Raw genomic sequence first — 26760 nt, forward strand, 5'->3', positions numbered from 1 at the left:
AATATTTTGAAGTTATAATAAGTTGTAAGTAGTGTTGAAAATTATTAATTTAAGATGTATAAATTAATTTTATAATAGATTAATGTATTAAAATTTATAAATTAGTTTTAAAGGCTTATAAATCAATCTAAAACAATGTATAAATGATAATAAATAATTTAATAATATTTAATGACTTTTAGTGATAAAACCCCTCAACTATTTTTGAATCGTAAAAAAAACCCTCAACAAAGTTTTCAACATTATAAACCCTCAACTTATAAACCGTTAACATATGTCACCCTCCGTCACGGTTTTTTAGACGGAGGGTAACATATGTTAACATAATTAATGTTGAGGTTTTATTTCACAGGATTTTTAGTTGAGGGTTTTTTTACGATTCATCTTTAGTTGAGGGGTTTAATTACTAAAAACCCTAAAAATAAAGATATTAAAAGATATTATAATTAAGTTATGTAAAATTTAATATTTTTTTAGGGATGGTCCAACTAAAAAAATCACACATAAAATAAGTCATGACTTCTATTTTAATAGTATAGATGTACTCATTTTTAGGAGGAACTAGGTGTTTTTCTGCCCTATGTGCAGCGAAGCAATTTTAAATTTAAATTGTATTTAAAAATATATTTTTTTAATATTTTAGATTTTATTATTTTTATGCCAATATTTTAATATAAATATTAATTTAGTTAAACATATAATTATGATAAAATGAATAATTTGATTTATTTAAAATTATGTTTTAGATAAATTTTCATTTATATTTTTGGTTAAGAAATATTAAATTAACTTGTATAAATTAAAATAATTATAATTTTTATAATTATCAAAATATAAAACTAAACAGAAGTTCTAAAATTGGTAGATATCAAAAACAAAAAAAAATGATTTACAATTAAATTTTTTATAATTTCTTAAAAAGATTGAATAAAATTTGGAAAAACTTGTTTGATAATAAAATTATATGATTATAAAAATTTACTTAAATAATATTTCTAAAATTTTAAAATATTATATTTCTATTATTTCATTATTTAATGACATATTTGAATATATCACTTAATTTAAAGATGATTTATGAGTTATTACGATATTCTAAAAAATTTATCAAAATATAAATCTACATTAAATGTAATTGTCATGTCATATTTATAATCATGACATCATATCATGTCATATTTTTATAGTCAAAATGATTGTAGAAATGACATGTGTCAAATCATTTCTCAAATAATGTTTAGGATATATGTTGTAGTAATAACAAAAGAAAAACGAAAACAAGCTTTAATAATCCACGAATAAAACGAAATAAAAATAAAAGCTGTTGTAGAGCTATGTACAAAACATATCCAATAAACCAACTAACTTCACTACCACATGATAAAAAAATCTAACTATATTAAAAGGGAGATATACTCCATTCTCACCCTGTCCACGTATGCAAATAAATTCAAACCAATAAGAAAACACGATTTTGACACATCCTCTGTAAACATTAAAAATTAAAAATCGGATCTGGGCCTTACAAAATTTCCACCGAATCATTTAAGTTAAAGCCCACAATGACCTACCACTTTCCTATCTCCTTCGTTGCTTCAATCTCTTTCATCCCTAACTCTGCTGATTTCTGTTTACGTTTCACCTCCATTCACTCCTCCTCATTCAATTCCATCCTTCAATCCTATTTTCATGAGAGAACCCATATCATTTCACCTCCCTTTGTTTCTACTGTTATATAAACCTCCTCCTCCTCGAATCTCACTTCGATCCACTTTCTATGACCTCATTCATCTAATGGTGCTCCATGATATGAGCCTCAACTCAAACCAGGTACTATGAAAATCTATTCAATCTCGGCCAAATTGGACATCCCTGAATTACTAATAAATAGCTATGCTTTTCTGGTGATTTCAGGCAGTAGGTTGGAAGCTCTCAGAAAATGGTGAAACCAGTTTCACAGTCCACATATCAGATTTCTCATAGGTTTGCATAAGCAATCGGAAGAGCAATCATCAGAATCTCTTGATCAGCCATGGCTTGTGCTCTTTAATCTGATGCTCGCCATTTACGAGAAGAAGATGAACTCACTCGATCACTACCGTCCTCTCCGCTACTACATTGCTTTCACTTACTCCGAGCGCAAACCTCCACTTCGATATAGACCGTGTCAGTCAACGATCCATCTCCCTCCGCCCGGAAAGACCTTCTCATCTCTTATTACAAAGCTCTCTGCCTTTTGGAGACACGATTCCCAATCTCCCCCGAGAAACATTACGTCAACCTCTTTCCAATGGTATGATGCCCTCAAGCAAAAGCAAAAAGGCACTCATCAGAACATTCATTTTGAGAAAGCAGCCGTTCTCTCAATACCTTCAATTTCTGCCAGGTTTGATGTTTATGTATTTTAATTTTACTGGAACGATATTGCTTTTGATGAAAAACATTTGACTTTGGTTTAGATACTGAGACCTTTTGTATCTTTATTTTTATATTTATGTCTTTCAGTATCATAATATAGAGATTGATCATCGATATCTTTGTATAAATTTTGGGAAAATGTAGCAATATACATGTTTCGAGTAATCATCAGCTTCAGTACCCAAACTTAACAGACGCAGAGCAGAGAGGTGAGAATTTGATTTTTCTGTAACCATCAGCTTCTATACATGTCTCTTCCTTGTCACTGTAAAGGCTGTGAAGGCAAAGTGAATAAACATCTATCTTGAATGCAAAGGTCAATCTCTTCTTATCAACAACTTTCAATATATATTATCCAGAAGTCATGAAAAGATCAATTGGAAAAAGACTATTGTCGTTTACTGCAGCTCACTCTCAGAAATTAAAAGGATCTTTTGGCTTTGTGGGATTAAATTATTACAGTGCCTGTCAATGTCGTGGATCATAACACTCCAAACTGGAGATCCGACGCACGCATTGAATGGAAAAGTAAGTTTATTTTTCCAGTTACATGATTCTCTTTTTTCAGTCACATGATTCGATATTTCATATTTTGTTTTATTTTTCTGTGTCTTGGCTCACAAGTTTTTCATTACTTTATTATCAAACAGAACAAAACAAAGCTGGAGAAGTTTTGGGTTCGAGAGGTGGTTTAGAATGAGACTTTTTACACCGCAAGGGTTAAGAAAATTTCTAAATTATGCAAAAAGCAAATACAGAAACCCAAATTTATGATAATTGGTAAATTTCTTTTATATCCATGTGTAGCCTCCTCTGAACTCCCTTTTTCATTATTTGTGCTAAAAGTTCGAACAATTATGTAGGACACTGTGATATATAGTATGAAAAGAAAGCTAAACTCTCGAATCTGATGGATGTTCAGAGGAAAGAGTACCACGAAAAACATCTCCAAAGCATCCACCAAGCCATCAAGTGAGTCTCTATTCTCTTTTAGTTACTTGACAAGCGAGAAACATGTGCAGAAAGCTTAATTGAGTTTTTTTCAAAGTTCTTAGCTTCTTATTACCAATTATGTATAATTCTCATTTTAGGGAGGATGGAGGATGGTGTTCAGGTAGATGGATACTATGCATGATCATTACTTGACAAGTGCGAATAAAACGCTGGTTATGGTGTTATGTACGGTCTATTCTACCTAGACTACAACAACGGTTTAAAACGTAATCCAAGAATATGGGCAATGTGGTGCAAAGAGTTTTTGAAGAAATAAGAGATTGAAGATTCAGAGTAAGAAGAGTTGATGTTGAACTGTGTTGCTAACAAGAATATGAAGAGATTCTCAACGTCGTCGGGTTCGCTTTCCTGTTTTATACATATGTTTTCTTTGCATTTAGAAAAGTACGAGAGTTATGAGTTTATGATCAAGAGATACCTGAGAATCATCTTTAGTGGGCAATATACAGTTGAATTATATCCATATTGGTTTGGTCACTATAGACAGGAATTGGGTCTGACCATCATTTTAAATTGTCCCTCATCAAATTATACATACAAAATATAGTAAATGCATTCGAAAGAGAGACCTTAGAATACAGTAGGTGTAATGCGGCCGAGTTGAATATAAAACTGTATTCTAGGTGTAATGCGGCCGAGATGAATAAAAGAAAGAACGCAAATATCTACTAAATTTGGGAATATAAACATTATTTGAAAATTATGGCCAATTACAAATTATAAATAAATAACACAAATATCTACTAAATTTGGGAATATAAACATAATTTGAAAATAAATACAACATCAAGTGAACTCAACCATGTATATTACCCTGCATACACAACACTTGCTACAAAAGAAAGTAGCACGGTTCATCACTCAAACTCCACCATATTACAATACAAATCTTGGAGAATCAGTGACAATAACAAAACACCAACTTCATAAACACAGCATAACCTTTATAGATTTAGATAGAGCAACAACAACGTCTACGACCCCGCGCTTACACCGATTATAATTTAGATTATGTATTGCTATGTTAATAGACAACTACATGTAAATCATTATAAATAAAAAAATTTAAAAAAGCAAAAAAAAAAAATTACAAACAAAAAAAAACAAATTATTTCTTTGTGGGCTCTTTTAACATATCCAATTTTATGGAAAACAAATTATTTCTTTGTATACAAAAAACAAATAGGAATTTTCTGCTATGCGAAGAAAGATTTAAAAAAATATAATTTTAGTTTATTTTAAACGAAAAAAATATTTTACATTTTGATATTATTATTTTCATATTTTAACTACATCTGTTTGAAAAAAAACCATCAATATACTTTTTACTATTTTGTTTATTTTGATAGATTAACTATTTCACTTTATTTTTTTAAAAAAATTAAGAGAGTTAACATTATTTTTTTTACAGAAAATGATATTATACTGTATTTAATGATTATTTATTTTAAATATATCTTATTCCTTAATTTTAAATATGTTTTTATTTAAATATATAAATTTTAATAAGTTTACATTTTTGTTTTCTTTAATTAAAATATGTTAAACTGGTACAGTAGGTTAATTAACCTAATAAACCGATAAACTTAAATAAAATTGAATCAATATATATATATATATATATTTATACCAAATATGATATATAAGTTGATGTAAAAATATATTTGTAATTATATTTATTTTATTTTTCACTATTGTGATATATAGTTTTAATATCAAGCACCCGCCAACGTGCAGAAAATTCAGATCTTCTAATTTTCAGTAAAGTATGAAAAAATTCAGGTAATCAACAATGTTTTAGTTCCAGTGATGATGATAACAAATATAGTCTTATTGTCTGTAATGTGATTTGGTTAACTTTTCTTAAATCTTTTATAAGTTCATTACGAAGTGAAGAAGAATACATAGATTGATAATAAAACAACCAATAGACAATCTATTGGAAAGAGTGCTTTCTAGGAGATCCTAAGTTATAAGAAATTCATCACCAAACCTCGAGGTTCAAAACCATCATGTAAAGTTTCAAACACTAACATTACTTTTAATAGAGGGAGAAGAACAACAAAGGATAACGAGGTTGCACTTCTTTTCCAATTTATCTAATATTAAGAAACAAAATTCACAAGACGCAAGTTTTTGTGTTGAATAATAGTAAGGTGAATTGTTTGCTAATGTTTCTTACAATCAAACCGGAGATAATGAGAGGAGCAAGTGGGTCACAGGTCGTACCACCTCTGCTTCCATCTCACCAAGTGGGGTTGGAACCCTTCAACTGCCTCTAATAAGAGGAACTACTAGGCCATTGTGCCACAGATGATAAAAAAAAAATTAAATCGAAGATAACTGATGAGTATTACGATTCTGAATAAAACATCTATCATCTTATTTTTTATATTTTGAAAACAGATAAATTTTGTCGGCCAATTATGTATTGTTCGTATCCCTTATTCAATAATTCAACTTTCCAAATTTGACTTACAAATAAGAAATTTATGAATTTATGACACGAGTGAATTGGATATGAACACGAAAAAATAATATTTTACCATTTAATTCTGATCAATTAAGATTATTTATTTTAAATATTTTTTATCATTTAAATTAGTATTTAAATATCTAGATGAAATAAATTTTAAGTTACTATTAAGCTACATAAATGGTATATTAGTATCTTAAAAATGTTGCTACAAAAAGTTGTAGTAGGAAATAGTTTTCATAATTTACGTTCCATGTTACGATATAAAAAACTTGCCCTAACAATAAATAAAACTAAATAGCCAACTAACTATGGCAACTACAGCAAATGTAGTTGGACACATTCTCATGATGTTAGAAACTAACCATTACAATCCAAAAATAGAAACAAACTCATAATTGGACTGCTTTGAATTACAATATTTACATTGCAAAACATACATTCTAACTCATTTTAACTATATTATTAATCAATGATGATGAAGCTTACACTATAGATCAGCCAAACATCTCTATTCAGGGAGTTGCAAAACATAAGTAATTGAAAATATAAATTTGTTGTGGTGACAAGAAATTATCTCCAACATATTTAAGGTAATAACAAATATAAATTTAAAGGCTTATAATACAGACTGATTAATAATTTTTTTTTTAAAAAAAATTATTATTTAGCTAAGAAGATTATCATCAAGAAAACATAACTAAGAACAACTTTAATGCGATATATTCAGAGCTTTCTATGTATTCTAAACTCAATTTTAGTATTTTGGCAAACAAATAAAAAAAATTACAAAAATGAGAGAGAAAAAAAGTTATATGCAACATTTAAACAACAAAAATCAGAGCATGTCTCTCCTAAAATACTAAATTCTATACACTAGATAGTTTATGAACACAAAAACATTGTACAATATTTGATATTAACACAACAAAATCATTAGTATAATTTAAATAGTTATTATCCGCGCGTAGCGCGGAAAACGACCTAGTATTCTTAAAAATAAAATAACTAAGAGATAAGAATGAACAACGAACTATAAGGATTTTTACTTAATTGTGACAAGGTCAGTAAACGGGACATCCATGCATTATAACGCCTTTAGCGGTAGCACAAGACGCGAGGCTACAGTTTGTACTATCATCAGCGTTTCCCCACCACACCAATCCAATTCCTTTGCGTCCCAGCGCAAGAAATATCAGTATTGTCATAAACGCGGTTCCCGCGTCCAAACCTCCCGACAAAACGTAGTTGTACTTCTTCCACCACTCTCTCTTGTACTTAAACACGAAGTGTCCAAATATAAATGCCACGATGCACCAACTCGTGAAGTTAACCACCATTGCGGGCAGGGCCGGCTTAACATTGTTATGGGTCCTAGGGCAAAAAAAAAATTTTAACCCTCTAAAATATATATTTAGATAATGTTTAAAATAATTTTAAAATTTAATCAGTAATATTTTGTATATTTCGTGATGAAAATAAAATTATATGCATATCGAATATTTGTGGGCCCTTTTCAATTTTATTTATTATATTTATAATTTTTGTTATATACAAATATAGAATTTTAAAAAAAAATTGGACTCCTTAACTATTATTATACGGGGGGACACGGGTTTGGACCCGGGGCGGTCGCACCGATTGTCCCCCCTCCTGAGCCGGCCCTGATCGCGGGTGGCATCATCGCGGTTGCTCCTAAAATAACCGGGAAATGTATGTTTGAGATCCATTTTTGAGCTGGAAACGCTTTGCTCGCTAGCCAGACTAAGAAAGGAGCGATAGCGCCTAAGAGGAAGAACCAGTTTATGTTTGAGTATTCTCCTAAGTCACCGAACATTCTACTTGGTCCGACAAGTCCCCAAATTACAGATGCGTCGAAGAAGACACGATCCATCGGACATGTCCATTCACTGTCGGGAGGAAGCAAAGATTTGTCACATAGATGAGGAATCTCTGCCATTAACCACCAAGCAGTTCCTGTGTAGACTATCACAGCCACAAGCGTCCCAAGCACCTGAAAAAAAATCTTGTGTTACTAATTATACCGCGTTTTAATAAATAACTAACGATAGATTAAGTGGTAACTGGTGACCTGTGCCATGTACATGCTTCTAGGAGGGATCTTCATGTAAAGACCGAGCTTGAAGTCTTGGATAAATGTTAGAGCCTGAGTCATGCTGATGTATCCATACACTTTGAAACACATGTTCGCAACCGGACGTTCTGGGTAGATGTACCCGATTACATATTCGGTGATGACGTTCAAACCCGGTGCCTAAAGCAATAGGAAACTTATTAATATTTGATAAAAAAAAGGAAACTTATTAATATAAAGTTGTCACTTACAAAAATAAAATAAAAAGTCAACCTCTAAATAGTTAAATGATACTACATGAGACATATATGAATAGGTTATGAATTACAAATGAATATTTGATAAAAGCTACAATTTCTTTTTAGTTTATTTGTTTTCTTAACGGCTTTTCACAGAGGAATGAATGAATTGTTATTTTTGTAATAGATGGTTATATTTCAACAAAATTATTCAGAAGAATAATTCATAAAACCCTAATATTTTCTCAACTCTTATGTAGTTTCTTTAGGTACCTGATTAGTGGTGGCGACGATAACACCAATAAGAGGAGTGAAAACCACGGCAATGGCACAAGCTAGTAACACTCCCCACCAAGGTAGCTGCACGGTTGCATTGTAGTACACAGATATGACCACGATGAGCGCAATGTTGATTACGAGGATCACCAAAAACCACCACATGGGAACTTCTTTATAGTTTTTCTTCATGATTCTCGTGTGTATATCCATTTTCTTGTTCGTCTTAAAAGCTCCTCTTGTTTGCTTCCATAGATCACTTTCAATTAAAGGGGTTATAAGGAGAAGAGTTAGAAAGTAATACCAAAACACTACAAGAAAACAGCGGTATTCTGACGGACATTCCGACGGAAAATGAAATCCTCGGAATATCCCGAGGAATTTCCGAGGAAATTCCGAGGAAACACAAAATTTGCTTTCCTCGGAATATACCGACGGAATTCCGAGGAAATATCAATCCGTCGGAATATTCCGAGGAAAAATGTGTTCCTCGGAAAAAACCGATGAATTCCGAGGAAATATTATAGCCGTTGGAGAGCTGTTGGGGGATTTTACAAAATTCCGAGGAAATTCCGACGAACTAGCCGTTGGCGTCGGAATTCCGTCGGAATTTCCTCGGTCTGTCGGCAGGATTTAAACTATAAATACAAGCAGTCCTCGTCCTCTTCATTCACTACATATCTTCATCCTCCCTCTTACTCTATTTACACACGAATTTGATTCATAAAAAATATGTCTTCTTCAAATTATTTTCGTTCTTGGATCGATCGACCTCATTTGGATCCGAACACGATTTGAGAATGTGGAGATTCGCGGAGTATACCTGCCTTAGGGTGAAAACGAGTGTATGAATCAGGTAGAGCTCGAAAAATCAAGGGGAATAGAGCCCAAAAAAGGGGGGGTCGAATTATAGGGGAAATCGGAGGGGATGAGAGTTCTGAGGTTTTGATCCAAAAAGTTCGGGTTTTGCCTTATAATTCTGTTTCCCGCACACGCATCGATCGATGCGTTTTTGTACAAAAACGGATCGATCGATGTGTTTAAAAAAGGCTCCCGAGATTTTGTTTGATCCATCGATGGGATAATCTAATCGATCGATCACATTGTTACGCTTTGGTCCATCTTAGTGATCGATCGATGCGTTTTCGGACATATATCCATCGATCGATCCGTCTATAAAAAAACTTACAAGATTTTCCGAGGACATTCCGAGGAACGCTTGAGATTCTCGATCGATCGATGGGATAATCTAATCGATCGATCACATTGTTACGCTTTGGTCCATCTTAGTGATCGATCGATGCGTTTTTGGATATATATACATCGATCGATCCGTTTATAAAAAAACGTACGAGATTTTGTTCTCGATTGATCACATTGTTACCCCAAACCCTGTTTCCTCGGAAAAGCCTCGGAATATTCCGAGGAAATTCCGAGGAAATAGGGTTTTTAAACCGAAAACAACGTTTTGCGGTTTGAATAACACCTATTTAACCCTTATTAAGTGTCTTACGCTCATTATGAAGTCAAAAATTTGTTCCTTACCGTATAATTAACACTTTTCCGATTGTATGAACGAAATCCCACAACATAAGAGAAACACTTATACCTTTTAATGAACGGTAAAGGGAATACTTTCAATTAGTTTTGAAATTTGTTATTTCATGGTTTATGCTCATCTATACAAAGAATCTTCAATTGTATGCATTACAATTGTATAAGAAATGAAATACGGCAAAAAAATTGATGTTTTGAAACCCCAAACACTAGTTCCTCGGTATTTCCTCGGAATATTTTTATTTTACCGGGCAAATATTTCGCGAAAATTGAAATTAGAATTTCGACGGAATTCCGACGGATAATGTCCGTCGGACCCTAGGTTTTATAACCGCGAGCCCCTTCTTCTTCCCCATTTCTCTCTTCTTCCTCTGCGCGACTCCTCTCTTCTCTCCGGCGATTTCCCCCTGAAATCCGATGATATCTCCGGCTATCTCCCCCTTCTCTTACACAAATCATGTAAGGACCCTATCCCACTCTCTTAGGTTCTATTTGTTAGGATTTTGTTTAGTTTTGATAGATTTTTGTTAGGGTGATTGGTTAAGATTGTGATTTGGTTGTATAATAGGTTTAGAATTGTGATTTGGTTGAATAATTTGTTTTGTTGAATTGATTTAGAATTTTTTTTAAAATTTTTTTTTTTTTTTTTGTATTTATAAAATCGATTTTTGTATATAAAATCGATTTTTTTATTTTACAAAACGATTTTTCTATATAAATTCAATTTTTTGGATTTTACAAAATCTTTTTTGTATATAAATTCGATTTTTTGGATTTTACAAAACATTTTTAATATCTATAAAACTTTTTTTGTGATTAAAAACTATTATTTGGCCTCGACAGCATCCTTGAAGGACAAGGATGATCGCATATCTTTGTTGGAGACCCAGATGGCGGCTCAACAGGCGGGCTATGAGGCACAGAGGAGGCTGAACCAGCAAATGATGGAGATGATGCAGAGGATGTACCCGAACGAGGTGTTCTCGGACGTGCCAGACCCGTAGTTTTTTTTTTCCAAAAACTCGGAATGTTTTATTTTTATTTGTGAAACTTTGAATATTAATTAATATGATTTCAATTTTAATTTTAATTTTATATTTTTGAATTTAAATTTCAAAAATTTTATTTTTTTTTTAAATTAATATTTTTTACATTCCGAGGAAATTAATTATATTTTTTACTCGATTGATCGATGCGTTTTTGGACATATATCCATCGATCGATCTGTTTATAAAAAACGTTCGGATCTTCCTCGGTATATTCCGAACGTTTTTTTATAAACGGATCGATCGATGGATATATGTCCAAAAATGCATCGATCGATGAACTTCCGAGGAAATATCCCGACGAAGTTCTCCCTCGGTATATTCCGAGGAGATTTCCGACAAACTAGTGATCCTCGTAATTTTTTCGGAAATTTATTTCCTCGGAATTCCGTCGGAAAATTCCGAGGGATTTCCGAGGAAAGAAGAAATTCCGAGGAATTATTTCCGAGGACTTGTTTCGTCGGTATGTCGTCGGATGAAATTCCGACGATTTTTTCCCTCAGTATCCTTGCTGTTTTCTTGTAGTGAAAAGATCAGTTCAAGAAAATAAAAACTAATACCAAAAGACTAGTCCCTGTCTATGGAAACTACCTCGTTAACTAAAATCAAGATATAAAAAATTTATTATGAAGAATTGATTGTGTTTAGTTACCTTCCATGGAAGACTAAGACATGGACCATAGTTGCGGACAAAGTGGCAAACCCAAGACCATATGTAACCGCAAAGAAAGTGCTCATATGGATAGGGCCAGTCTTTGCATAGATGTCTCGGTCCAGATGGAACTTGTTATCAATGATGCTCAAAACATCATAAGACGAGCCATTCCCCATGAAAAGCCCACTTGAGAAGATGGGATATGTTTTGGCATTGTAAAGATTAAGCCAATAGCAAATCGGAGTGACGACATACACGACCACCACAAAACCAACGGTAACGTTGATGGTAGCGAAGATCGGGCTAGCGAGTGGACTGCCAAGGTAAGAACTAATTGTAGCCCAATCAATACCAACTGCGCCAATACCAAGACCTTGTTCACCTGAACCGAGTTGGTTAACCAAAACCGAATTTGGGCTAAGCCAACAGACCCATGAAATGGAAGTTATCATTGTGAATAGATAGCCTGGGAGAATGTAGTATGCGAAGCTAGTCACAAGGACTATGAGGAAGAATTGGATTCGGGTCATGCCACCCTTTTTCTTCTTTTCCTTCTCGTGCAAGGCACTACAGTGGTATAGTGAACTAATTAAGTAGTTGAACACTAATCATGAAAAAAATATTGGGAAAATTGTTTTTTAGAGCAAAAAAATGAAAACTATGTTCCTTTAGACTAATCTCATATATGTTATGTCCCATTAGGCTAATTATTTTCAAAATGGCAATAATGCCCTTAAAATTATAATTTTTAAATATAATAAATAGTGGGTACGATTAAGCGGGATCGATCGATCCGAAATTACAAGATCGATCTTGATCATTATGCAGAACAAAAAAACGCGGAGCATATACTGATCGACCTGGTCCATTTCACTCCATACAGATGGACCGATCACGAATTATAGACCGATCGATCCGTGGAAGCATAGATATGAATCATGGTAGAAATAATGTGAAATTTTTGTGAACAATCAATGGAATATAGAAGACGGTGTGAGAAGAAGGTTACCACTTTTTTTTGTTTTTTTTTAAATCGTTTTTTTCAAAATATAAAAGTGAATATTCTCAAATATCTTGTTTCCATATTTTTATGAACTGATTTCTTATCCGTAGAATACAGCTAGTATGTAGAAATCAGTTTCTACAGGTTTCAGGTTTTTAGAATTATAGTAATGTGTAGATTTTGATTTCTACACGTTTTAGATTTACAGTAAATCTATAGAAGTCGGTTTCTACGTGTTTTAGATTTATATTAATGTGTAGATTTTGATTTCTAAAGATTTTAGATCGGTAGGTTAAGCGTGGAATGTGTATTCTAAATATTTTTAGAATACTCTTATTTACGTAGATCACGTATTCTAAATATTGTAGATTCAATGAAAATAGTGGATTTCGTTTTCTACTTCGTACGATGTCATTTCTACTTTATTTAGAACATAATCTAAAATTTATGATTTAAACATTTTTAGAACTTAAAAAAATACCACTAAGTTCATATATGTATTTTATCAATAATTTCTATTTTTTCCAATTTTTTTTGTTTGTAAAACTATTTATTAAATTTATTTTCAAAAATATTAAAAAGTATTATAGGCAAAAATGGCACAAAATAGATATTAGTATAAAAAGAAATAGTTATCATTTTTTTGTTCTAAAAACATAATTTTCCCAATAATATTTATATAAATGTGTGATAAATAGTATTACCTGAATAGAGACACCTGAACTAAATTGCTTGGCCACCACATTTCACCTGGCTCAACAAGGTGCTTACGGAATAGACCAGCCCACCCAAATCCGAGAAACTACAAAAGAGTTTTCATAGGTGAAAAATGTAAGAAAATAATCCACCAGTGGTCTCATATATTGTAAAAGTAATTATCAGTAAACTTCGAACCAACGCCAACAATATCTTTGACTTGGACAAAAAATGAGTTTCAAAAAACTTAAAGAAGTAAATAAAGTAACAAAATTCTTAGTTTTGCTAGTTAAATGTTTGTAACATTCGATTTGACTATTAGAATATAAATTCCTACTAACGAAATTGAATGAATAAACACAAATATTGCAAACAATCCAAACGATGAATTCTCTAACTTAAAAAAGTTAAATAAAGTAACAAATTTATTAGTTTAGCTAGTTAAATGTTTGTAATGTTCGACTTGACTATTAGAATATAAATAATATAAATTCCTACTAGAGAAATTGAATGAATAAATACATAATATTGCAAACCAATCCAAATGATGGATTCTCTAACAGAACAACAACGAAAAAAGAGAATCAGTAACATATAACTACATCCGAATTTAAAACAGCCAAATTACTTCTTCTTTTTTGTAACAAAAACAACCAAATTACATATTTCTAAAATTCTTAACAAACGATAGTAACGATTCTTTAGTTCAAATAGAAGAAAGGGGATTGCATGCTTAAATTTAGGGCACAGAAGAAACATTTTACCTGAGTAGTGATCATTATGAGAAAAGCCTGTAGAAACGGAAGAGATCTCTTATAGTAAAGCTTAATAGCACTAAGTATATGAGTCGCATAAACCGTTCCTGCTCCAGAATTGGCAAAAATCGTGATCATAACATGTTCCTTGCATTAAAAGGACCAGGATTCATGTTAAACTCCCACCTTGATCCTTCCAAGTACTTCTTATTTGGAAGCACTCTAGCCATCAGATGACCGAGCGGCACGACCGCTATCTGAGCAGAGATTCCGGTTATTGACAATGGCATCCGTCTGTACCAGAAAAACTGGTTTATGAACGATAGTATGATACAAGCTCCAAGACCTAAAACCCACATTCTAAAAGTGAGAACCGGTAACGTTGGATCATCGGTTTTTGGGACGGTTAACTCAACCTCCTCCACCGCGCACCGGTCTAACTCATCGACGCCTTCTTCTATTTCCATGGCTGCGGTCGAGGGCTTTACAGTGGACCCCTTTACAGTCGCCGCCATTGGAAAAGATAGGAAAGCTATTTTTGGACTGGTAATGAGTATCGTGGGAGGTGTGGTGAATCTTATATAAGGTTAACGGTGAAAAGAAAAAGATGTAGATTAGGCGAAGATTCTCGTTATTGAATCTAATCACATCTTTTTCCGTAAAATTCGATGTACTAGTTTTACTGATTAATTAACAGATATACCTTAATCGTTAACATCACTTGTTATCCAAAAATATTTAAACAAAATTGAGTAGGAAAACATCATCTAAAAGCAAAGTTGAACCAATCAAATTTAGCTTTCGTTTGTTACCTTTTAAAAATATTTTTAAAATCTCGAGAATGTTTAAAACTCAACATTATACTCGTGTATCTATGCAATGTTTTGAAAACCCCACCGAACATTGACTCAACATTATAGTTGGGGCAATAGTCGGACTGGTCTAACCGGTTCAATCGGGATCTAATGTTTTGACAAATTGCTGAGACTCGATCTCTTCACATATGCTACGTCTTACGTGTATATTTAGGCAATTAATCTTGTCACAATTCTTTTATGTAGCATTTTAATTTTGTTGCATTACTCTATTTGTATATGATTAATCTACCGGATAATTTTTTTTTGTCAAAGGAATTCTACGAACATACTGGATCAGTTATTTTGGATATATTTGGACACATTCAAAAATTTACAAAACTTTAAAAGAATTTAAAAAACTAATTTCCACTAAAAATTGCATAAACTACTATAAATTTTTCGGAGCATAATTATAGTAAAAGACTACGTTCATATAAACTTTAGTTTTTGAACTTGTGATCATATATATCTAACTTAAAAAAAAAAAAAAAAAAAAAAAAAGACCGTATCATCCCCACGCACAAAGCAAAAACTAAACTGTTTTATACAGTGCTTGCCTTGGAAAAATGTGAAAGGAAGCTCGTGCTTCTGGTCGTTAAAAATTATAAATTTTTGCGGCCAACTTTTTTCTATAAGTTACTATTAATTCAGTGGAAAGTCTAAATTGGTAAAAAATTAGATTAACATTAGTATTAACAGTATCAATATGCCGCAGGAGTTTTATACTTTTGCTAAACTGTGTAATTAGATGATTAGTAGAGTAGTATGAGTATGATATTTAAAATTATTATAAAAATTAGTATATAATATATAATATATTTATTTTTAATGAATATATTTATAATATCTATATAAATATATTAACATATAAATTTAAAATGATATATAATTGATTTATTTTATTTAATAATTTAAAAATTATGTTTATATCGAAAAATATTTAAATATCTATTTTTAAAAATAATTTTTTCACATTTAAAATAAATTAAATTATATTTTAAATGTGAAATTCTATTTTTTTAAATATTTGTATTGTAAATTAATTTTAGAAATCAAAATTTTATTCTCTGGACATAAAAATAATTTTATGATATTATTAAATAAAATAAATGAATTAATCATATATTTTTCTTAATTTTATAAATTATAAATGCAAATATTCTTTTTAAAACTTCATATGAGAACATTGGCCAGAAAACATCAGCATTTAGTAAATGTTTCTCTAAATGTTTTTCTAACAATTGTTGATTGGATAATGTAGAGCATAATGCTAATGCTAATGCTCTACCAATTAAGAGGGTGTTATTGGTTTATGTATTTTAATGGATTTCAAAATTTAAACTAACTTCAGTGTTATTGGTTCTATGATTTTAAAATTCAAATTAAAATACATTGTTATTGGTTTTATGATTTTGAAACATATTTTAAAATCAAAGTGTTATTCAATGGCAAGTATTTATTTAAAGATTTGATTTAGAATTGGATTTGAGTGGATTTTAAAGTGTTATTAGGGTGAAAATATAAAGGAAAAAATATCAAGTTCAACCTTGTTATTTTCATTGCATTTGTATTATTAGGGTTTTTCAGTTTTTATGTGGTTCCCCTTTGGTTGCATCATGACACCATCACATGGGTGGTGAGATACCAATCGGTTCTCTGCTAAACGTTTGTGGGAAGCTATTAGGCCAAGACAAGGTCTACTCGTACACTACAAGAAAACAGCGGCATACTGAGGGAAAAAATCGTCGGTATGTCGTCGGAATAACGCTATTCCGACGACATACCGACGAAAAAAGTCCTCGGAAATAACTCCTCGGAAATTCATCTTTCCTCGGAAATCCCTCAGAAATTTCCGACGGAAATCCGAGGAAATTCATTTCCTCGGAATATTCCGAGGACTTTTTTCGTCGGAAATTCCTCGGAATATTCCGAGGAATATGTCGTCGGAATATTCCGAGGGATACACTTCCTCGGAATATTTCCAAAATTCAAAAAAAAATTTATAAATTTATTTTTTTAAATTGAAATTCAAAAATATAAAATTAAAATTGAAATAGAAAACATATTTAAAATACAAAAAATAATAAAATAGTTTTTATAAATAAAAAAATGTTTTATAAATACAAAATTAGTTTTAATAAATATAAATATTTTTATAAATATGAAATCATCTTTTTATAAATACAAAATAGTTTTTATAAATACAAAAAATAATAAAATAGTGTTTATAAATAAAAAAAATGTTTTATAAATACAAAATTAGTTTTAATAAATATAAATATTTTTATTGATATGAAATCATCTTTTTATAAATACAAAATAGTATTTATAAATACAAAAAATAATAAAATAATGTTTATAAATCAAAAAATGTTTTATAAATACAAAATTAATTTTAAAATATGAAATCATCTTTTATAAATCCAAAAAACGAATTTATATACAAAGAACGTTTTGTATATTTAAAAATAGTTTTTATAAATACAAAAATAAAAAATAGTGTTTATAAATCAAAAAATGTTTTATAAATAAAAAATTAGTTTTAATAAATATAAATATTTTTATAAATATGAAATCATCTTTTATAAATCCAAAAATCGAATTTATGTACAAAAACGTTTTGTAAAATCGAATTTATATAAACGTTTTGTAAATACAAAAATAATAAACAATTTATAAAAAAAGTTCTAAATCAATTCAACACAACCAAATCACAATTCTAAACCTATTACACAACAAATCACAATCCTACCCAATCACCCTAACAAAAATCTATCAAAAAACTTCTAAAATCATCAAATCTACTTAAAAACCTAACAAATAGGACCTAAGAGAGTGAGATAAGGTCCTTACATGATTTGTAAAGGAATGGAAAGGATTCGCCGGAGAGATCGTCGCGAGAGAAGGTGGAGAACGCCGGAAGGAGAGAGAGATCGCCGGAGAGGAAGAAGAGAGAAATGAGGAAGAAGAGAGAAATGGGGAAGAAGATGCGGTTCGAGTTTATAAAACTTTGGGTCTGACGGATATTTTCCGTCGGAATTCCCTCAGTATTTTCAATTTCAATTTTCGCGAAATATTTGGCGGCTTGTTTGCCCGGTTAAATGAAAATATTCCGAGGAAATTCCGACGGCCACTTAAATATCCGTCGGAATTTCCTCGGAATATTTTCATTAATTCGAGGAAAAAGAATATCATGTGCATGTATTTCTATTAATTTATATTGTTCCTCGGAATTTCCTCGGAATATTCCGAGGAAATACCGAGGAACTAGTGTTTGGGGTTTCAAAACATCAATTTTTTTTGCCGTATTTCATTTCTTATACAATTGTAATGCATACCATTGAGGATTCTTTGTATAGATGAGCATAAACCATGAAATAACAAATTTCAAAATGAATTGTAAGTATTCCCTTTACCGTTCATTAAAGTGTATAAGTGTTTCTCTTATGTTGTGGGGATTTCGTTCATACAATCGGAAAAGTGTTTATTATAGGGTAATGAACAAATTTTTGACTTCATAATGAACGTAAGACACTTAATAAGGGTTATATAGGTGTTATTCAAACCGCAAAACGTTGTTTTCGGTTTAAAAACCCTATTTCCTCGGAATTTCCTCGGAATATTCCGAGGGAATTCCGAGGAAACCCTTTTCTTCCTCAGAATTCCGTCGGAATATTCCGAGGAAATTCTGAGGAACTAGTGTTTGGGGTTTCAAAATCTCGAATGTTTTTTTTATAAACGGATCGATCGATGTATTTATGTCCAAAAACGCATCGATCGATCACTAAGATGGACCAAAGCGTAACAATGTGATCGATCGATGAGATTATCCCATCGATCGATCAAGGATATCAAGTGTTCCTCGGAATTTCCTCGGAATATTCCGAGGAAATTCTGAGGAACTAGTGTTTGGGGTTTCAAAATCTCGAATGTTTTTTTATAAACGGATCGATCGATGTATTTATGTCCAAAAACGCATCGATCGATCACTAAGATGGACCAAAGCGTAACAATGTGATCGATCGATGAGATTATCCCATCGATCGATCAAGGATATCAAGTGTTCCTCGGAATTTCCTCGGAATATTCCGAGGAAATTCTGAGGAACTAGTGTTTGGGGTTTCAAAATCTCGAATGTTTTTTTATAAACGGATCGATCGATGTATTTATGTCCAAAAACGCATCGATCGATCACTAAGATGGACCAAAGCGTAACAATGTGATCGATCGATGGGTATATGTCCAAAAACGCATCGATCGATCACTAGTTCGTCGGAATTTCCTCGGAATATTCCGACGGATTGATGTTTCCTCGGAATTCCGTCGGTATATTCCGAGGAAATTCCGAGAAAACCCAAAATTTGGGTTTCCTCGGAATTTCCTCGGAAATTCCTCGGGAAATTCCGAGGATTTCATTTTCCGTCGGAATGTCCGTCAGAATACCGATGTTTTCTTGTAGTGGTAGGGGCTTTAGATTGTCTGGCACAGTGTTGTCATTCCTAAACATTTTTTCAAATGCTTGGTTGTTTCTTTTAAATAGGAATTCAACATTACTGAAAGTAAAAGCTTGGAATCAAGATACTGATCGGAAAAAGTATTTGTCCACTTTGTGGTCTCTGGGATGAATACAAAGATCAATTGGAATTGCTGGACTAGTGTGTGCGTCAAAATCCGGGTTTCAAGTGATACCAAGGGTCTGGGATCAGGTTGTGCAGTGGTTACTCTCTCTGCCGCGAAACAGTCCTGCAATTGTTGCTATTATCCAGTTTTGGACATCGGTCATTTACAAGGTATGGAAAGAACGTAATAGACGTCGTCTACATGATAGGACGACATTGTCCTGAGACAGTAGTGACTTGGACTATCATCTGCTTAGTTAAGGACAAGGCCTACTTCTCTTGCTAACACATGATATTCTCTTGCTAACACATGATATTCTCTTGGAGATGATTTTCAACTCTTTTGGTCTTCCAGACTGTAACTTATGTGCAACAATGCTTCGGTGTTGTTTGTGTCTTTCTTTCACTCAGCTTTGTAATTCTTCCTACGTCATGTGTAAGCGGCTTCAAACTTAAGCACGTTCCCTCCTCGTTTAGTTAAAATTTCATTTGAGTGATTTATAACAATTCACTTATTTTTATTCTAAAATTCATACTATAGTAATTCTCAAATCCACTTATTTGGTTTGAAAATCATTGAATTTATCAAAGATTTCTAAATCTAAGGAGAATTTGTAAATCTATTAAAGTACTAGAACCAATAACCCCTACTAAAGCTTTAGTTTTTATTTTTTAGAAATGGCTAGTGTTTGTCTCTTGTATATTTGCATATTTCGTCTCCGAGCTCTATGCGCCAAATAGAAATCCATCTTCTTCTTTTTAAATTTCAATATCCATAAATTTCAGAAGATTTTGAATCCATCTTCTTCTTTTTAAACACTTTGAGTCCATCAAACCTTTATATTTGCTATCCAAAATTTGGATATGCATATAAAGCAGACATTTGAATCCGTTTTAGGATAAAAAGTTTAAAATCATACTATATTTTTCACAAAACATAATATAATAATTTTCTCAAATTGTACTATTATATTTTTCATAAATCATACTAGTTTATTTTCACACAAAAAAAGATTGGAATAGTAAAAAGATGTAAACTTATTTTGAATTTCTAGTTTTTAGCAAAAATTACAGATTAAATGTTGATTTTGTACTTTTATATATAATTTTGAGCGATGTCAAAAAAAAAAAAATATATATATATATATATAATTTTGAGGATTGTTGATAAAAAATTATAAGTTAAATGCTGAAAAATTTTAAAAGATATTTTGCCAACAAAGTTAATTTCTTTGCAAAATTATTTTGAAAATTTAAAGTCACTAGTATTCTTTATTATAGTTAGAAAAATAACACTGAATTTTTTTTATATATACTACATTATTCTAGGTCTGGATATCAACTTTCAAAATTCTTTATTATTTGGATCTAGATTTGCAGTATCTGTAATTTAAATACCCGGATTCATATTTGGATTCAGATAACCTAAATATCCGAATATATCTGAATAGATAAAGACAGAATCTCGAGTCTTAGATATTGTCAACCGCTGGCCAAAATAGTTTTCTGGTTGCTTGTCAAAAACTCAAGAGTTAGATAGTTTTATGGGCTTTATCTGGACCTGATATTTAGGTTTAGGCTTTTAATAGATTTTATCAATTGGGCTGTCTTTAATTTCCGGATATAATGTGAAGGAGCCGGATACTAAAAGTTTTGGACCGCTGCTATACATCATCTATGTTGTTAATAAAGAATCAAAGATTAGAAAACTCTTATTAGTGTTTCAAAAAAAGAAAATTCAAAACTCTTATTCAAATTGAATTTATCTGTTTCGATAAATAAACAAAAATATTTAATGTTATGATTCAGATCATTTTAAAAAAACAATTAGATAGTTTCAATCATCGTTTTAAAAATATGTGCAAAAGATTCCCAAATGTCATCCCCACATGCCACAGGCGCACAAACTAACCAACCAAAGTACAGACATTGACTTTTTCTTTTGGTTTTGCTTTTTCTGAAATCTTGTACGGTAAAAATATATGTAGGTCCACCTATAATCAGATTCAGATGGGACCCACAAATGATGAGAAGAAAGACAGTTGTTACGGTAATGGTTGAGGTTGAGGTTTAGGGAGAGAAGTGTTTAGGACAGCTAGTTCGTGCCCACACGGTGTCAGTGGTGGTCCTCGCCAAATGGGGTTTGATTAGAAGGACCAGTGTCCAGTCCATAAGGGATGTGACCATTTCTCTCACTTTTTGTTCTTTTGATCATATGAGGAAATTCCTTTTCAAATAATGAAAACAAAAACTTGAACTTAAAGAATGTTTGTTTACATTTACAACGAAGGTTTTTGTGTGTTCGACAATGTTAGACTAAATCAAGAGATTAAATGGGTTTAAGAGTATATCTCGTACAGAATGTTCCTATTTCATAATTGTCCAGTAATCCTCCATATGAAATGAACTCTTCTATTCTTCTGTATATATCGACCAGCTGTCTGATTTTGAAATAATTCTATAATCAATTTCTAGTGCAATTCAGTTTCTCGCTCTACAGTTGGAATTAATTATGATGGCTATTTGTCATTGCCGACGGGTCTTGTGCATCTATCTTTTTTTTTTTTTTTTTGAACAACTGATCATGAGTCGCTGTGTGTATGGATGGTGTGGTGTATACATGTATTAAATTGTATGACATATTTATTGCAAATGAAACATAAAACCAGGTTTAAAAGACCGTATTGCAAAAATAAAATATCCAAACCAAATCGTTTATATTAGTGTCATAAAATTTTATTTGAATAGAAGTAATTCTTAAATTAAGCAAGTTGCTTGGTACGAGAACTGAGAACATATCTGTCTTGAGTTTTAAGTCGAGGTATGTCATAATTAACTCCTAACTTCGCAAGTCCATAAGAGCATGTTTAACGAGGGTTTTTAGGGTGGAGTTCTTAACATAATATAAGAACCCGTCTCTTAACTTTTAACTAAAAAAACTAAGAACTGGATCTTAAAGTTAGACCATGATTAACCCGGGGTTCTAAGAGTGGTGTTCTTACCGGAAGTTAAGAAACTGTTTAGTAACTTTTAACTAAAAAAACTAAGAACCGATTCTTAAAATACTTATTTAAGAACCGGTTCTTAGCTTTTTTAGTTAAAAGTTAAGAAACAGTTTCTTAACTTCCGCTAAGAACCACATCCTAAAAATCCTGGGTTAATTATGCTCTTAAAAGTTAAGAAACAGGTTCTTATATTCCGCTAAAAACTTTACCCTAAAAACTCCCATTAAACCTGGTCTTAACATCTCGTGGTCCTTCCACGTACTCTTTCACTGCTCTTGCATGGACCAAACCGCTCTCTCTCTTTTTTTTTTTTTTGAACAATCTCTCTTCTATTATTTATCTCCAATTAATTTCCTTAATTTCTACAACTATCTAGGTTTTTTTTCAATTGCGGAGAAAATGCATATCCGATTGTCTTGGATTTTGAGTGTGATGTCTTAACAGTTTGAGTAAACCCTAACTTTCATCAATGCCAAAAGAAAACTCCATATCCGATTGTCTTGAGTATTGAGTAGTGTCTTGCAATTTTGAATTCCAGCCAAACTTCCATCAATGCAAAAAACTTCAATTCAAACCTACTTCCAGCGTAGAAAATGGATTGTTCGTATTGCGATGCTTATCCACAAGGTTAAATTAAAATATATCATAGATTTTCAGTTTAAAATATATTTGTAATTAGTGGATTAATCTAAAGCTTATATATATTATATCAAATTCTGTTCCATTTTCAAAACAGAACATATATCTTTCACACAATCTTTCAGATAATAATTTTCCCATGAATTTTGACAGATTTAGTATGAATTAGATCAACCAAATTTTGGATCAAATCAAGGCAACGATAACATTTCAATGTAGTTTCTCTTAGTATTTATTATAGTACTAGGTGTTTTTCCGGCACATGCGGGCATAATCGTTTTACTAATAATTATTAATATATTTCTTATGATTTAAACATGACAATAACTTATTCTTTATATTCTTAATCATTTTAGTTTTTTTTTTAATTTTTATTTCGGTCTACGTCTTCTTAGTACAAAGGAAAACTATAAAAATATGAAATCATGAGAGCATAATTACATATTAAATATTACACATAATAAACTAAAATAAGAATGTGAACTTCTTTTTTGGACAACAAAGAATGTGAACTTTTGGTCTCTCTTAATCTACTTTGTATTTTTGAACCAGGAAAATGTATTAAATTACCAAAAAACATTGAAACACACAAATCCAAATAAAAATAAAATAAAAAATAAAGTTCGATGATAATTTAGAAGAAAACTTAAAAAAAAAACAAATTGAGATAATGATAATATTTCATTGGTTTACTTGATAAATATATACATTGAGTTATCGAAATATTTCATAAGTTTACATTTAATAAACAAAAAAAAATAGATAATGATAGTTTTATTATTATTATAGTTAATTATATAACGATAAATCTAATTATTCATTAAAAATATATCTACTTTAGCCGTTTTAGAGATTAAACCATTAAACACATGTTCATAACATGATTACATAAGCAACTCTCTAAACTTAATATCAAACAATAAGTTTTCTTATAAATTAAACAGTAATAAAACATATAAGTGAAATAACTGTCATTAAATAATTTAGAACATGTAACAAAACCGATTTGCTTGCTAGTCTTTTAAACTCAACGAAAGAAAGAAAAACATAAAAGTCCAACTAAACAGAAAACAAATATCGAAAGTACATAAATATATGTGCCAAGAACCCCAAAAAGGATCTAAAGCTAAAGAGAGAGTTAAGCTTTGATGTTGTTCATATAGTCGTTAATGCAAACAACTCCACCAATAATATTGTTTGATAAAAAAATATTGTTTGATCTGCATAAAATGATTGAACCACTGAAAAGAGAACGTTCACATCAGAATGAAAGTGATATCATGAAGATAACGCAAGCAATTGAAACAACTAGAAAACATTATACCTAGAGGATGAAAAAAAAACTATAACCGATACAACTTGGAATGAATGAGAAAAATCAAACTATAAAATTTAAAACATGTTACATTACATGAAAACAAGAATTGGTCTTCACTTGTGAAAGTTAAAACAATTATAATTTTAGTTCCAATTAGAAATTTCGAGATAATTATATTATTTAAATGAATAAATTAATGATTTAAGCTAAAAACTAATAAGAAACTTGTGGAAGTTAAAATAATTATATTCCAATTAGAAATTTTGAAATATTTATGTTATTTAAATTAATAAATTAAATATTTAAGCTAAAAAGTAATAATAATATGACAAATAAGTAAAATTAGCTAAAATTATGGAGAATGTGACAAATCAGCAAAATCACTTCATAAATAATAGTATAGATAGATAACGATAGTGATTTCACCTAATTTTTCCCTGTTTTTTTCATGCGCGTAGCGAATTAAAACACAATCACATGAAGCGTCTTGATTTCCATCAAAAAGGAGTCAATTAAACGCTGATCCGAGTATTATCATTTGTTTTGGCCTAATTGTTTTTCTAAGAGAATCTCCAAAAGACACTATATAACTTCTAATATGAAGTTTTTTTGCTCTCCAAAACGAAATTTCAAAACTTCAAATTTGAGGAGTGAAACTATATTTGAAGTTTCACTACTCATAACTATTACACAAATTTAAATATTACAACAACACTAAATAGTCAGGTAAACAACCAAGCGAGGACGGCCCAGTGGTCTTGAGGGAGCTTTGGCCCCGCTGGCCACCGTCGATTAAAATGGGGTGAAAAAGGCGGCTCTCCAAGATGCCTTCTGCGGAGGTGTACTTAGGCGCTAGTCGGGTTCTCTCTGGGGTGTCTGGATTACCTGGATTATCAAAAAAAAAAATAGTCAGGTAAACTTGATCCAACACCTCCAAAATATTGTCTAAACAAATTTGTGTAACCAAAGATGGTTGTTGATGTTTTTATGTCTTTTGGAGATGCTCTAACTCATACATATAATTAGTGTTTTATCATCTATGACATCTACGGTTTAACAAACAACTTAGACCATGATTAACTTCAGTCTCTAAACTGAGGTTCTTATCTTCGGCTAAGAGACGTTTCTTAGCTTTTCTTATATTTTAACTAAAAAAAGGTAAGAACCATCTCTTAGCCAAAAAGTGTAAAAAAAAAAAATGTCAAATCATGAGTTAAGAACCCCGGCGAAGAGACTGGGGTTAATCATGCTCTTATATAGTCTTCTATCGAGATCGTAAAATTGATGGGCGGCATAACTAGCATCAACACAGAAATTAATGTATGTCAATGTTACATCTCCTAAAATTCAAAGTCAACTTTGACTATATTATTCACATATCCCGACAGCCAAATACGCGTATGTATAAAGTGCGTACGTATCGTCAATCTCCCTTCACGAATGGCTAGATGCTACGGTCCATTGTAATTATGCTATCTAGTGGGTCCATTCTATGTTGAATGAATCCGTACAAGAGAAATAAAGTTGCTATTTTTCTGAGGCAATATGACAAGTAGAGTAGTGGACTAGTGAACACGTCGGTAGGTTTTAACCACGTCGAGTGAACACAAATACACAATACGCATGCGCCTGAGAATGAATACATCAGGCATTGTAATTTTGTACGTAAACAGTAATTATGCAATGTAATGGATCAATACACGATACACCCCACTCTGTTCGTATGGCTGTTTCTAGAATTAGTACTCTGAACTTATTAGATTAATGTATAATCGTTATAAACTTATTAAATAACAACGATCATTTACAAAATTCCAACAGATGACGAAAAAAAAGTAAAATGAAACAGTAAGAGTATACAAACTGACAACCGTTACAGAAAATAAAGAATCCAAACTCACGTCTAAACTATTCCTCCTAACCACGAGGGATCACAAAAAGATCTAAAAATGATAAACAAGTAAATGTCTAATTTATTACAACTAAACATGTTTGTAATACTTAGTAGATTAATTAACAGAAACAATTAAGAAAATGTTATTTTTTCACTTTTTTGCTAGGATCCAAGCATTGTAAATAGTTTTCCCAGCGT

General features: G+C 31.3%; 1 protein-coding gene and 1 long non-coding RNA gene across 8 annotated transcripts; one reads left to right on the top strand and one right to left on the bottom strand.

Annotated features, from left to right (window-relative positions):
* Positions 1-1448: 1448 nt before the first annotated feature.
* Positions 1449-3945, top strand: LOC106449994. Of its 7 annotated transcripts, none has more exons than XR_007321201.1 (7): positions 1568-1830; positions 1915-2386; positions 2563-2734; positions 2826-2946; positions 3069-3198; positions 3282-3390; positions 3510-3945. It is a non-coding gene; the product is annotated as an uncharacterized LOC106449994 (long non-coding RNA). The 7 variants fall into 7 exon arrangements; XR_007321202.1 differs by having other exon boundaries at positions 2881-2946; XR_002664605.2 differs by having other exon boundaries at positions 1452-1830; positions 1915-2734; positions 2881-2946.
* A 7824-nt stretch (positions 3946-11769) lies between these two features.
* LOC106386632 (oligopeptide transporter 9-like) lies at positions 11770-14745 on the bottom strand. The gene is made up of 4 exons (XM_048749357.1): positions 14394-14745; positions 14240-14337; positions 13484-13581; positions 11770-12343 (listed from the first exon to the last, which is right to left on the bottom strand). The coding sequence occupies exons 1-4, from the start codon at positions 14743-14745 to the stop codon at positions 11770-11772; spliced, it is 1122 nt and encodes a 373-aa protein (XP_048605314.1).
* Between the last annotated feature and the right edge of the window lie 12015 nt (positions 14746-26760).

The sequence above is a fragment of the Brassica napus genome, chromosome C3 (assembly GCF_020379485.1).
Source record: "Brassica napus cultivar Da-Ae chromosome C3, Da-Ae, whole genome shotgun sequence".
Taxonomy (NCBI): domain Eukaryota; kingdom Viridiplantae; phylum Streptophyta; class Magnoliopsida; order Brassicales; family Brassicaceae; genus Brassica; species Brassica napus.

Coding starts and splice junctions, on each gene's coding strand:
- LOC106386632 (XM_048749357.1), bottom strand. CDS start 14,745: ATGGCGGCGACTGTAAAGGGGTCCACTGTAAAGCCCTCGACCGCAGCC. Junction 13,582..14,239: donor TCATAATGATCACTACTCAG/GTAAAATGTTTC, acceptor ACTCTTTTGTAG/TTTCTCGGATTTGGGTGGGC. Junction 12,344..13,483: donor GTTCAGGTGTCTCTATTCAG/GTAATACTATTT, acceptor ATACCACTGTAG/TGCCTTGCACGAGAAGGAAA.